Genomic DNA, 14808 nt, shown 5'->3' on the forward strand with positions numbered 1-14808 from the left:
CTGGGCACCTAGGCTGTGAGTTCAAGCCACAGGGCCAGCACCTCACCTCCCCATCCATCCAATACTGCAGACTCAGTGTGAGGTGGAGAAGAAGGGTGGATTATAAAGTTAAAGGCAAAACTGGGCTATACAGTGAGAAATATGAGTAAGAACTTTGTGCATGCTAGGTAAACACTCCTAGGCCACACTCCTGGTCCATCCATCCATCCATTCATTCATTCATTTTTACTTTTTCTGTTGGTCATGGGGCTTGAAATCAGCCTGGGCACTGTCCCTGAGCTCTTTAGCTCAAGGCTGCCACCCTACCCTTGGGCCTGGGTGATGTTTCTGAGCTCTTCAGCTCAAGGCTACCACCCTAACCACGAGCCAAGATAAGAGTCTCATGAGCCATGAGATAAGAGTCTCAGGTCCTTTTGTGCCCAGGCTGGCTTTGAACCTTGATCCTCAGATCTCAGCCTAAGTAGGCATGAGCCACGGCACCCGACTCCTTTATTTTTTTTAGATTTTATTAACATTGAGTTTTTACATATTTCAAATGTCACCTTTAACAAATAAATATTCAAGAATGGGATCTCTATATGCAATCACTGGCACATAAATTTAAGAACAAAATTAAAATGAAGCTGAGAGTTTGTATGTCATATATACATATCTATCTATGTAATATAATATGTCTATAGAGTATTGTCCCATCATAGATTTTTGTCTATGTAGTTATATTTATATCTCTAAGATTGTATCAATGTCCTTTAGTACCCAAATATTGAGTCATTGCTCTTGTACTATTTATATCCACATATTAAGGATACCATATGCCTTTTGTTCCTTTGGTCTTGGCCTACTTGACTCAACATGATTTGTTCTAGTTTCATTCAGTTCTCAGCTCAGGGACAGTGCCCAGGGCCAGAGTTCTAACCCCATGACTGACAAAAAAGAAGAAGGAAAAAAAAAAGAAATATTATGGTTACATGATGCCATGGGTAGGGGGTGGAGTCTTGTATGACTTAGGTGTGACCCTCAAATTAATATTTCTTAGGCCAGTAACTTAAGATATCAGTTCCTCTCCATAACACTCATCTCTTCTGTACAAATACCTAACCTGACAGGAGTATGCGACAAGTGGTTGGAACCTGAATGTGATGCCTGTGTTGGAACAGTCTGTACTGTGCCACATCAATGCGGATATATCAGGAATGAAAGTACCCTGGCTATATGTCGGCATGGTCTTCTCAGCCTTTTGCTGGCATATTGAGGATCACTGGAGTTACTCCATTAACTACCTCCATTGGTGAGTGAATCATTGGGTTGCTGGAGGGGAAGGTGGGCTTCTTGCATAACCATGGATTTGATCACTGTATGTATTTTCTTCCCACTTGAACAGGGGTGAGCCGAAGACCTGGTATGGGGTACCTTCTCTGGCAGCAGAACATTTGGAAGAAGTAATGAAAAAGCTAACACCTGAGCTCTTTGATAGCCAGCCTGACCTCCTACACCAACTTGTCACCCTGATGAATCCTAATACCCTTATGTCACATGGTGTACCGGTGAGTGACCAAGAACCATAAACAAGGGGCAGGAATGATTTTGTGATGCCCTTTTTGTTGTTGTTGGTGGTGGTAGTTTTCACCTGAAATTTACCCTCTGCTCTTTTCTTTTTTCTGTTATATCTCAATTGGGCTGTAGGTATGACTACTCTAAGAGAGACTCATGATCATAGACACCCATGATCATAGTGGTAAGAAACACAGTGTGATAGCCCACTGGGCCATATGTTTAACATGTCAAGGATTGAACTCAGTTGGGCAAGGTGGTGCATACTTTTGTAATCCCAACACTTGGGAAGTAGAGACAGAAGGTTTCCAAGGTCAGAGACAAGAGCTACATAGTGATTATCCAGTCTCAAAAAAAAACAAAACAAAACAAATTTGGGTGCCGGTGGCTCATACTAGCTACTCGAGACTTGGACTGAGATCTCTAGATCATGATTCAAAGATAGCAGGAAAGGCATTGAGATTCCTACCTATCTCCAGTTTACCAGTAAAAAGCTGAAAATGGAGCTGTGGTTTAGGTGTATAGCACTTGAATGAAAAAGCTACATGGCACAGGTGGTAGAGCACTAGCTTGTGTATGAAAGCATCAAATCCTGAGTTCAGATATGGGCTTGGGGAAACCCCAAAATCCAAAAATTATTGAACCCAGAATCCTAACCTGTCTGTCTTCTTCCTTCTCTCAGTAAATCTTTCTCATCATACAAAATGTTTCTCTGGGTATACAATTTGACTTATTTGTGGAGGATGTTACATTCCTGGGGATTTTTTAACATTTATTAATGTCAGACAGTTTTCTAATTTGAATCTTAAAACAGCCTAATCGCTTGTCCTGTGAAAGTAAGTATCTCTGCTTTTGTTCTGTGACACTTACTCTTTTTTTGGCCACACTACTATGTATTCTTATTGTTTCATTTTGCTCTCTCTTGTCTTTCTTGTCTAATCTCATTTTCCTTTGAGATAGGGATAGGATCTCACTATATAGACCAGACTGGCCTTTTACTCCCAATCTTCCAGACCCAGGTTCATGTATTATAGATATGTGTCACCATGCTCAGCCATACTGCCAGTTATTCTAATGCATAGGCCATGGTAGGTAGTGGATAAATCAGATAGTTTTGTAGTTTGTTAGTATTCTCATCTGAATTTCTTCTTTACTTCATTTTGATATATTGGTATCCCTTGTAAATATTTTTATCATACATTTCAATGATATTTAATCAGGGATTGGGATATCTAACAATTTGTACAAGGGAAGAGTCATACAATGCTCAGATAACCTTCCTCCACTCAAAGAGTGCTCCCTTTTCCTCCCTCCATCTCACTCTAAGAATTACTAGACTCTAGATGATCAAGGAGATCTGGGAAATATAGTGGTAAATTGTATACTTAGAATGCATGAGTGTCTGGGCTTGATCTCAACACACACAGGCATACACACAAATGTACCCACGCGCGCACCTGCACACACAAACACACACACACACACACAATAACAGGCAACTTCAAGTTCTGCTGATTTCCAAGTAGACATTTGGCCTAACCTTTCCCATCAGTAGAATAGGATTCTCTTAAGTATTTGAGTAACTAGGATGAAAAGAGAAGGTCTTGGATCTATTTAATCTTTCCCTCTTTCAAAACTATGACTATCACTGAAATTTAAAACATGTACTGTTTCCACCAGTTGCTCTGGCTAGGTTCTGCTTCACCTACCTTCCCCCTTGATCTGCCCTGCTTTTTCCTGTAGATAGCTGCCAATATTTCTAGGCCCTTCAGACTTGGCAGAGGTCCTCTTCACCACTACCACCACCACTACCTCCATTCTGAGTCATCTGTGATTTTCATGTTCTCTTACTGAGAGCCTGCAGTTTTAGTCAGCTAGACCTCCCCACTGCTACTCCCCCACTGCTATCTTTTTTTTTGTGGGTCATGGGATTTGAACTCCACCTGGGCGCTGTCCCTGAGCTCTTCAGCTCAAGGCTACTGCCCTACCCTTGAGCCAAGCCCCACTTCCCATTTTCTAGAGATTAACTGGAGATAAAGAGTCTCTGGTCCTTTTGTGCCCAGGCTGACTTTGAACCTTGATCCTCAGATCTCAGCCTCCTGAGTAGCTAGGATTACAGGCATGAGACACCGGGCCTGGCCCCTCACTACTGTCTTTGGTTCCTTGCATTCACCTTTGGTGGAAGACCATTTCTTTTTATAGATATGTAGTATAAGTATTATTTTCATTAGAAAAGACACATGCCTCCTTTTGAAACAAAAAGATACAGATCAGCTCTGTTCTTTTAGCCTAAACACTTGGTTGTTTCTGTGTTGTCTTTCTGTGTCTTTTTCCTTTTTTGAGTCATGGGGCTTGAAATTGGCCTGGGCATTGTCCCAGAACTCTTCAGCTCAAGGCTACCACCCTACCCCCGGGCCTGGGCCTTGTCCCTGAGCTCTTCAGCTCAAGGCTATCGCCCTACCCTTTAGCCACCGAGCCCAGCATTCTGTATAGTTTTTATATAGTAAAAGTGAATTTTGTAATTTCTTCTAACTTCGATGATACACAAATGCACTGTCCAGTTTGTTATCCACTAGCATTGAGCTTTTAAAATGGCTAGTCCCAGCTAAAATATGCTGAAAGTGGAAAATACATATTGGATTTAAAGACTTAGTATGAAACAAAGAATGTAAAGTATCCTACAAGTACCTTTGTATGCCATTTAGAATGGCTTGGTTAAATTGATACAAAGTTAGGGGCGGGGACCATGGCCTAGTGGTAGCATGTTGGCCTAGCATGCACAAAGTCCTGGGTTCAATTCCCCGAAACCACATACACAGAAAAAGCTGGAAGTGTTGCTGTGGCTCCAGTAGCAGAACACTAACCTTGAGCAAAAAGTGTCCAAGGACAATGTCCAGGCCCTGAGTTCAAGCCCCAGGACTGGAAAAAAATATACAAAATTATAATGGCTTCATTAAATATATTGAAATTAATTTTACCTTTTTTTTACTTTTTTTTTCTTGTTGCTTGTGGAACTTGAACTCTGGGTCTGGGCACTGTCCCTGAGCTCTTCAGTTCAAGACTACTGTCCTACCCCTTGAGACACAGTGCCACTTTCGGTTTTCTGGTGATTAATTGGCGGTAAGACCCTCAGGAACTTTTAAAGCCCACAAACTGGCTCACACCTGTAATCCTAGGTACTCAGGAGGTTGAGATCTGAGAATCTAGGTTTAAAGACATCTAATCTCCAGAATACTAGAAGTGGGGTTTATCTCAAGGGTAGGGTAGTAGCCTTGACCAGAAGAGCTTAGAGAAAATGCCCAGGCCCAGGGGTAGGATGGTAGCCTTGAGCTGAAGAGTTCAAGGACAGCACCCAGGCCAAGCTCAAGCCCCATGACCCACCAAAAAAAAGAGCCTCAGGAACTTTTTAGTGCCCAGACTGGATTTGAATGGTGATCCTCAGATCTCAGCCTCCTAAGTAGTTAGGATTACAGGTGTGAGCCACCACACTGGACCTTGTTTTTACTTTTTTAATGTGGCTATTAAAGAATCTGAAATTACAGAGGCTGGGAGAATTGCCTTGTGGTAGAATGTTTAGCATACACAAAGCCCTGGGTTCCATTCCTTAGTACCAGATACACCAAACAAGCCAAAAGTGGTACTGTGGCTCAAGTGGTAGAGCACCAGCCTGGAGAAGAAAGCTCAAGGATAGTGCCCAGTTTAAGCCCTAGCACTGATGAAAAAAGAATCTGAAATTACATATGAGCTGAGCATAATTTTCTTGAACAGTGCTGATCTACACTATTTTATAGCTGCCCCTGTTTGTTTCTGTTAACAGCTTTATTGCAAAATGTTTTGCATACTGTAACATTTATCTATAATAAATGTACAAGTCAGTAAATTTACAGATAAGGATGCTGCCATCTTTGCAATCTAGTTTTAACTTATTCCTGTCCTCCTAGGAATCTCTCTGTCATTTGTAGCCACTTTCCATTCTAGGCATCCACTCATCTGTTTTCTGTTTCTAGATTTTTCTTTGCTCCCCAGTACATATAAATAGAGCAACATGTATTTTGTGAAGGGCTTTTCTCAATTAGTGTGTTTTCAAGATTCATCCACAATGTAGCAATGTGTGAGAATTCATTCCATTTATGGCTCAATAATATTTATTTTACCTATTGATAGATATATGCCTTATTCTTAGTTTTTGGTTGCTCACTTTTGCTGTGTTCAACATTGGAAGAAAGTGAGGAATGCTATATTTATTTGCCTTTTGTGGTAGGTTCTTGCTATGTAGCCTAATTCAGTCTGGAACTTGTGGCCTCCCAAGTGATTCAGTTACAAGTATGCATCACCACGACTAGCTGTGAGTCCTCTTTTAAAGCACCAAATAGGAAACAATAAAGTTAAAATTGCCCAAATGTAACTTTAGCTTTATAGAAAGGCAACAATACTGTGTTCTACTCCTAATTATGCTACCTGAGGTTTTTCTGAGAGTTAATTTTTTTAATCTGTAAATTATATGAGACTACATTGTTCAGCAGATTCTGTTGCTAGAATATTATCTTAGTACAAGAGTACTGGACATTATCTTGTAGGTAAACCAGTTCCTGCTTTGGGTATACATTGTCCAGTTGAGTACAGTGAGCAGAAACAAGTGGAGTAAGGTATAAGAAGTGCTGCAGAAAAGCAATAGATTGTGTCATTTAGGAATGGGGTATCAGGAAATGGTTTGTGGAACTTGTGATGCTTAAGCCAGGCACTGGTAGCTCACGCCTGTAATCCTAGCTATGCAGGATACTGAGATCTGAAGATTGCGGTTCAAAGCTAGCCTGGCAATAAAGTCTCTTATCTCCAATTAACCACTAGAAAACTGGAAGTAGCACTGTGGCTTAAGGGGTAGAGCGATAGCCTTGAGCTGAAGAGCTCAGGGATAGCGCCCAGGCCCAGAGTTCAAGTCCCACCCCCTCCTCAAGAAAAAAAAAAGAACTACTTGTGATCCTGGACAGGAGAGTAAGAATTTGCCTCCCAGAGTATGGCTTTATAAGGTGTATATGGGTATTCAAGAGGGCCTTAGCAGAGGCATTCCATGGTCAAATTTGCATTTTTCTGTAACAATTGTTTTGGTGATCTGGTTATAAAAGCTAGCACAATAATACAGGTTAGAAATACTAGAGGCAAGGAAAATGAATGTGGCTTAGTGGTAGATTGCTCACCTAGCATGCATGAAGCCATGGGTTCTATTCCTCAGTACCACATACACAGAAAAAGCCAGAAGTGGTGCTGTGGCTCAACTGGTAGAGTGCTAGCATTAAGCAAAAAGAAGCTCAGGGACAGTGCCAGGCCCTGAGTTCAAGCCCCAGGACTGCCAATAAAATATAAGTAGAGGCAGTGTTGCTTCTAAGTAGAGATCTATTTAAGAATAAGAAAATATAAGAGAAGAAGTGTGAATATATATTTATGAACAGGAACATTTAATATGGCTAAGATGTTAATTTCCCCCCATATTGTTCTAGAATCCTAGCAGAGGAATTGTTTGAATTATATACACATTTTAGCATACATATGCACAATATATATTCAGGTATATATGTTTCACTCAGTTAAATTCCTAGCACCCCAAAAAATTTCATTTTGTTTTTCAGAGTAGGATTTATTGATTGTGTTACCAGGACTATACCTTTCCTAAACCCATTGCATATTCATCTTAGAGACAGTAAAATGACACAAAAGGGTTTGTTTTTAAGAAAAATCAGAAAGATGGACAGCTAGAAAAGGGAGGTAAGAAAACAGTCTTAAGCTAATATTGTGAGCCTTTTAGAACAAACCTAATTTATACCTTAGAATCCCCTAACGGTTTATAGTCAGTGGGATTGGACAATCTGAGGGTAAAGAAGAAGGTATGTATGTTGGGAGTTAAGATTAGCGTATGTCTGTGTTAAAAAATAAGATTTACTGGGTGTACATAGCTCACACATGTAATCCTAGCTATTCAGGATGCTGAGGATTGTGGTTTGAACTAATCTTGAGCAAAATAACTCCGAGACAGCTCCCAGGCCCTGATTTTACCCCCAAGATGGGAGAAGAGAAAAACCTTTTCCATATTATAATATATTGCAGATATTTATATAAAGAGAGAAAAAGAAATCTCACTGAATCTGTTAAACAGTATATAGGTAAGAAGACAGAAAAAACCACAGAGGGGACTGTTCTGATTGACATACAGTATGCACACGTCAATACCATGGTAAAACCCCTTCAGCCAACTAATAGGCACTAAAAAAGGTAGAAAAATAAAATAGTGGCAGAGTGAGTAGGAATGAAAAAAGAATTATGAAATCAGCTGAAATTATTTTAAGAAGAAGGGGATAAGAGAGACTGATAGAGAAGATGAGGTTGTTGGGATATATTATATGTATGTGGGAATATCACAATGAAACCCACCTTATACAACTAACTATGCTAATTAAACATCTTAAAAATAAATACTTCAAGAAAAACATTTCTGGAGAAGTTAAAAGAGAAGTCTGGTCTCCCTAGGTATAGTTGAGGGTGGAACTAAAGTGACAAAATATAGTAGGATTTATCATTGTGTACATACTGGATGCTGAGGCTTCTAGTTATCTTCCTTGGTTGTTAGAACATGGGCAGGCAGGCCTTTTTTCTTACAGGCAAAAAAACTATATATACATATATGTATATATATGTATATACCTATGTGTGTGTGTGAATTTTAGCCGGGCAGTGATGGCTCACGCCCATAATGCTAACTACTCAGGAGGCTGAGAACTGAGAATTGAGGTTCAAAGCCAGCCCGGGTAGGAAAGTCTGAGATTTTTATCTCCTATAAATTACTCAGAAAAAGCTGAAAATGGTGCTGTCACTCAAGTGGTAGAGCACTAGCCTTGAGCACAAAGGAGCTCAGGAACAGTGCCCGGGCCCTGAGTTCAAGCCCCAGGATCAGCAGTAAATTAATTGATTAAAATTTAAAAATGTGAATTTTCTTTGGAGAATCTAACTGGTGTGAAAGAAAAATTACAGTTTCCCAAACTAAATGGTGAAGCTGATAAGCATCACCTATGTACTTAGAGCATCCATTCAGTTTTTTTGTCTCTTCCTCTTAAATATAAGTAGGTAGCCACAGATTAACAGATAACCAATGAAAATAAAATAGAACCAGAAAAACAGGGAGAAAGCAACTTGGAGAAACAGAGGCCCAGCAGGGAGAAATACTTCAAAAGGAAAAGAAACCTCATTATTATCTTCAGAGGTAAGCATATGTAGTCTCCCTTCTCCATTATTTTGCTTTCTGTGGTTTCAGTTACCCATGGTCAGCTGCAGTCCAAAAATGTTAAATGGAAAATTCCAAAACATAAATAGGTCATCACTTTTCAATTACATTCTATTCTGAATAGCTTGGTGAAATCTTGTACCATCCTGGTATAGCCTGTCTGGAGTATGAAGTATCCTTTTGTACAGTGTATCCATGCGGTATATATTAAATGCCTTGTTAATCACTCAGTGGTTATCTTGGTCATCAAATTGACTGTGGAGTTATGATAAAGCTTATTTTCAAGTAACGCTTATTGTACTTAGGAATGGCCCCAAAGTACAATTGTAGTGATGGAAGGAATTCAAGCATGCCAAACGCCAGGTGCCAGTGACTCAGTCCTGTAATTCTAGTTACTTAGGAGGCTGAGGGGAAGTTGGAAGATTTCAGTTCCAGCTCAAAAGTGCAAGGCTATCTACAATTAACTACTAAGATGCTGAACTGGAGGTATGACTTAAGTAGTAGAATGCAAGCCATGAATGAAAAGGCAAAGCACAAGCTCAAGGTCCTGAGTTGAAGCCCCAATAACTGCAAAGAAAGAAGGAAAAGCGAAACATCAGATACAAGCTGTTTTCTTTAAATGAAAAAAGAAGCCAAGTGGCCGGGAGTTTGGCCTAGTGTTTGAGTGCTTGTCTAGCATGCACGAAGGCTTGGGTTCAATTCCTCGGTACCACATACATAGAAAAAAGCTGGAATTGGTGCTGAGGCTCCAGTGGTAGAGCTCTGGCCTTGAGAAAGTCCAAGGACAGGGCTCAGGCCCTGAGCTCAAGCTCAGAACTGGCCAAATAATAATAATAAGCCAAGCACCAGTGGCTCACCTCTGTAACCCTAGTTACTCAGGAGGCTGAGATCTGAGGATCATGGTTTGTGGTTTGAAGTCAGCCTGGACAGAGAAGGTTATGAGACTGCTATTTCCAATTAACCACCAAAAAGCCAGAAGTGGAGCTGTCACTCAAGTGGTAGAGCACTATCCTTGAGCAAAACAGCTCAAGGACAGAGTCCAGACCCTGAAATCAAGTCCCAGGACCTGGGTATACATACACATGCGCACCCACAAGCACACATCCTCTTGTGCACACAAATTTAGATGGAAAGATAAAAAAGTTTTTGAGTAAGGAAAGAAAATTTTATGCTGAGGTTGCTAAGATCTACAGTACATTAACCTATCCATGAAATTATAAAGGAAAAGAATTGTGGTGATTAAGTTGTGCTAGTTTAAATGTCATGTGAAACTGCTAAAGCAATGGCCACATTGCTTAATTTGTGTATGCATCTAGGAAAAAAGTGACAGGAGTTAAGTACTATCTGAAGTTACCACTTTGTCTTGGAAGTAATCTTTGGATAAAATGAGACTATCATACTGTAAACGCAGGAGAAGACTTTGAGAGAATGGAATGAAAAGATGGGAAAAGGGCCAGCTGCAGGTGGCTCACGCTGTTCAGGGCGCTGAGATCTCAGGATTGTAACTCAGAGCCATCCTGGACTGGAAATTCTGTGAGACTCTTAGCTTCATTTAACCACCGCCGCTCAAAAAAGCCACATATGGAGTCATGGTTTTAAGTGATATAGCCCCTAGTCCAGGCTTTGATTCCAAGATCCAGGACCACTACAGAGAGGGGGGGGCACGGGGGGGAGAGAGAGCATGTGAACATAGAGAAAATGAAAGAATTTAGATATAAATTCTAGGAAGCTCAAAATTCAAATAAGAAGTTGGCTGGGAGTTTGGTCTAGTGGTAGAGTGCTTACTCAGCATGCACGAAGCCCTGTGGTTTGATTCCTCAGTACTACATACACAGAAAAAGCCTGAAGTGGTACTGTGGTCCAAGTGGTAGAGCTCTAGCCTTGAGAAAGCACAAGGACAGTGCCCAGGTCCTGAACTTAAGCCCCAGGACTAGCAAAAAAAAAACAAAAAACAAAAAAAAACACCTCAAATAAGAAGTATGAAAGTACACTAAAACAGAGATGAAGTTTGGGTGCCAGTGACTCATACCTATAATCAATGTGATGATCAAGATTTGGAGCCAGCATGTGCTGAAAAATCTATGAGACTTTTATCTCAAAGTAACCAACAAACAGCCAGAGGTAAAGCTGTAGCTCAAGTAGTGGATTGTTCGCCCTGAGTAGTAAGCTCAGGATCAGCATCCAGGTCCCATGTTCAAGCCCTAGGACCGGCACAAAAAAAATAACAAAACCCTGAGGGCAGGAAGGTTGGCATAGTGGTAGACTGCTTGCCTAGCATGCATGAAGACCTGGGTTCAATTCCTCAGTACCAAAAACATAGAAAAAGTTGGAAGTGGTGCAGTGGCTCAAGTGGTAGAATGCTAGCTTTGAGAAAGCCCCAGGACTTGGCAAAAAAAAAAAAAAAAAAAAAAACCGAAAAACCCTTAAGATGACCAAGTCACTAATGAAACTGTTCAAGAAAATTTCTTTGAACATAAGAGTTGCCATGATCATGGTAACATGAATAAAAAAATAAATACATTCCAGGATATATTTTGTGAAATTTCTTATCCAGCACTCGGACCAAAAGAATCCTCTAAACTTCTTGAGAAAGAAATAGGTTTACCATTCAGAGATCAAAAAATAGAATGGCTTTTGATTTTTCAACAGCAACACTGGACTAGACCAGAACAAAATTCTCAATTTTCATCTTATAATTCTATATGCTGTCAAATATGAGAGCTAAGAATAGAAACTGCCTCCTCCTCCCCAAAAGAAAAACTTCCCACCATTTTCCAGGAAGACATTGAAATAAATGTTGAAATACAGCAAAGGAATGAACTCAAAAAGAGTACATATAGGAGCTAGGAAACAGGTCTGTTGCAGGATTGCAAGCTTCCTGGGCCGACAGCTGGTCCACATCTGAACAGATCAGATGGCTGCACAAAGATGCATGCTTATAATTCAAACACTTTGGAAATTGGCACAGAGGAGGTTTGTGAGTTACAGGCCAGCCTAATCTACATGTGGGATCTTGTCTCAGGAAAATAAAACAACAAAAGCTCAGAAGGCTTCATGAAAGTGCTACAGTAAGGTAAAATGTCTAGAATAGGAAAATGGGAACTTGTCAGCAAGGTAGGGTTTAAATTACTAATTGTATACACGGAAAACCAAGCAAATTGAGAAGTCTGAAGCTGTTTTTAACTTAGTCTACAGTGTGTAGCACATTATGTAGGGTTGTTATAATCAATGCCAAAATAATGAGGTACAGTTGATTGGTCTGGGGAGGGGAGTTTGACAGGATCTGCTGGTTTTATAGCTAATCCCACAGAAACATTTGATACTTCAAACATCATTTCTGACCACTGATGAATATAAAGGCTTGGGCCGGGAGTTTGGCCTAGTGGTAGAGTGCTTGCCTAGCATGCATGAAGACCTGGGTTCAATTCCTCAGTACCACATACATAGAAAAAATTGGAAGCATTGCTGTGGCTCCAGTGGTAGAGCTCTAGCACTGAGAAAGCCCAAGGACAGTGCTCGGACCCTGAGTTCAAGCCCCAGGACTGGCAAAAAAAAAGAAAAAAGAAAAAAATATGAGTAGTATAACCTAATGAAAAGTAACATAACTTTCATGAAAAAATAAACTGGGGAACCACCTGCCAGTTACTGACACCTAAAATTCTAGCTACTCCAGAGGCTGAGATCTGAGGATCACATTTCGAAACCAGCAAGGGCAGGAAAATCTGGGATACTCCAATTAACCACCACCAAGAAAGGACAAAACAAGTTGGAGCTGTGGCTAAAGTGTTAGAGTGCTAGCCTTGAGCACAAAAGCCAGGGTAGGAGCACTACCCAATCACCAAAAAAAAAAAAAAAAAGGAAATTACTGGGAAGTTAAAATCGGCTTCATTTCTAATTTGAACTCAAAGCAGGATGTTGTCTGTTATCACAGATTAAAATGTTGATAGTAAGGTCTAAGTGAGGGTCTTTTTGAGAGCTGGAGGGTGTGGAATTCTGTTGTCCTACTGTGTTCCCTGAGCCTTTATCTTCTTAAGCACCCTACTCTTAGATCACATTTCTGGAGACAAGAAAATGTTTATCTTACTGGGTAGCCTGTCTTGTTCCTTAGGTTGTTCGCACAAACCAGTGTGCAGGAGAATTCGTCATCACCTTTCCCCGTGCTTACCACAGTGGCTTCAACCAAGGCTACAATTTTGCTGAGGCTGTCAACTTTTGTACTGCTGACTGGGTAAGTCAAGTGTGATGGACTAGGAGGGAGAAGCAGAATGGTTGTGGGAAAGCTGAGGTGCCACTTACTTTCTACTTGGCCCCAAACTTGAAACCTGTCCACAGCTGCCAGCTGGGCGTCAGTGCATTGAGCACTATCGCCGGCTCCGAAGATACTGCGTCTTCTCCCATGAAGAGCTCATCTGCAAGATGGCTGCCTGCCCTGAGAAGCTTGACCTGAACTTAGCAGCAGCTGTACATAAAGAGATGTTCATAATGGTACAGGAGGAGCGGCGCCTTCGAAAGGCTCTGCTAGAGAAAGTGAGTGGTGGGATATTGCTTTGGACGAGGTACCCTTACCTGAGGGAGGTTGGGGAAGACAAATGTGATGCCAAGGAAAAAAAGAGAACCTTTATTTTGTTTGGTGAAATGGACTAGGCGCACCCTAGTTGAAAACTATATTTCATTTTGAACTCTCCCTTTGACTGGCAAACTTGGACAAGTCAGAAGTGTGATTTCCCCACCTGAAAAATAGGAATTAGGCTTATCTTTTGGGATAGTAGAATGGATCATAGATAATTTTATAGTAACTGACTCTTAGCAGGTGTTGCTATAGCAGCTATTATTTCACTCTATAAAATGGAATAAATACTTAAGTACAAGGAAGTCTTAAAGCTTGAACGAGGTGATCTGCCTAAAAGACTGCCCTTTCCTGACAGCAGCTGCTATTATTGGTACAGAAAGAAAATAAATATGGAACATTTTTTTAAGGAAAGGCCATTTTCTTACATTCACATGGTTCTAGGTCAATAATGTTAATGAATTGAAAGAAGTCTTTATTTATTTTTTGGTCTGTCATGGGACTTGAACTCTAGGCCTGGGTATTGTTCCTGAGCTCTTCAGCTCAAGGCTACCCCTTGAGCCACAGCGCCATTTCCAGGTTTTTTTGGTGGTTAATTGGAGAAGGACTTTATTGCCTGGCTGGCTTTGAACCTTGATCCTCTAATCTCAGCCTCCTGAGTAGCTAGGATAACAGGCATGAGGCACCATGCCTGGCGAAAGCAATCTTTCTTTAAAATATTTCTCATGAACAGGTCTGTTGTGTATGTAGTTGAGTGGCAGCTATTGCAGAGCTATAAAGTTGACTTATGTAGATTCAGCTGCTCTGTATTTGCTTAGCAAACAGACTTAATGAGAGCCCTTCAGAAGATTACAAAGAAGGGCTATGGGTATAGAACAGTGGGAAAACAGTCACCTAGCATGTACAAAGCTCTGGCTTTGATCCCCAGAATACGAGAAAAAGAATTAACAAAGGAATACTGGTGCTATGTTTTGGGTAATAGTTTCTGATTTAAAATTCTGATTTAAAGACTTTGCTGTGAGTGTGGGTCCATAAGGAGTGTTTAAGCTATAATAGTGTTAGAAGTTAAAGCCTTCTCAGTTGTGGGTTAGTTTTGAGGGTTTTCCATGCATCATTTTCTTTGTTGTTTGCCAGTCCTTTGGCTTGGACTCAGCCTGGGCACTGTCTTTGAGCCACAGCACCACTCCTTCCTTTTTCTGTGTATATGGTTACTGAGGAATCAAATCCAGGGCTTCATGCAAGCACTCTACCACTAGGCTACACTCTTGGACCTACATCATTTTCTTTGTTATTAAATAGTGGTTCCTGTGGCAATGCCATACAGTGTGACAGAGCCAAAACAAGGTAGGAAGAATAAATATAAAGCTTCCATCCTGACATAACAATTCTATAAATGTGACCTTTCCATTGAAGATCCAAA

General features: G+C 40.6%; 1 protein-coding gene across 4 annotated transcripts in view; it reads left to right on the forward strand.

Moving 5' to 3' along the window:
* The window catches only part of Kdm5c (lysine demethylase 5C), a 42740-nt gene that overhangs the window by 18801 nt on the left and 9131 nt on the right, over window positions 1-14808 (forward strand). For all 4 annotated transcript variants that reach the window (XM_090325854.1, XM_090325856.1, XM_090325857.1 and 1 more), the window contains exons 11-14: window positions 1107-1288; window positions 1382-1544; window positions 12930-13049; window positions 13154-13348. In XM_090325854.1, the coding sequence (XP_090181980.1) occupies window positions 1107-1288; window positions 1382-1544; window positions 12930-13049; window positions 13154-13348 (660 nt within the window). The remainder of the gene's footprint in view (window positions 1-1106; window positions 1289-1381; window positions 1545-12929; window positions 13050-13153; window positions 13349-14808) is intronic.

The sequence above is a fragment of the Megascapheus bottae genome, chromosome X (assembly GCF_031878675.1).
Source record: "Megascapheus bottae isolate mThoBot1 chromosome X, mThoBot2.hap1, whole genome shotgun sequence".
Classification (NCBI taxonomy): domain Eukaryota; kingdom Metazoa; phylum Chordata; class Mammalia; order Rodentia; family Geomyidae; genus Megascapheus; species Megascapheus bottae.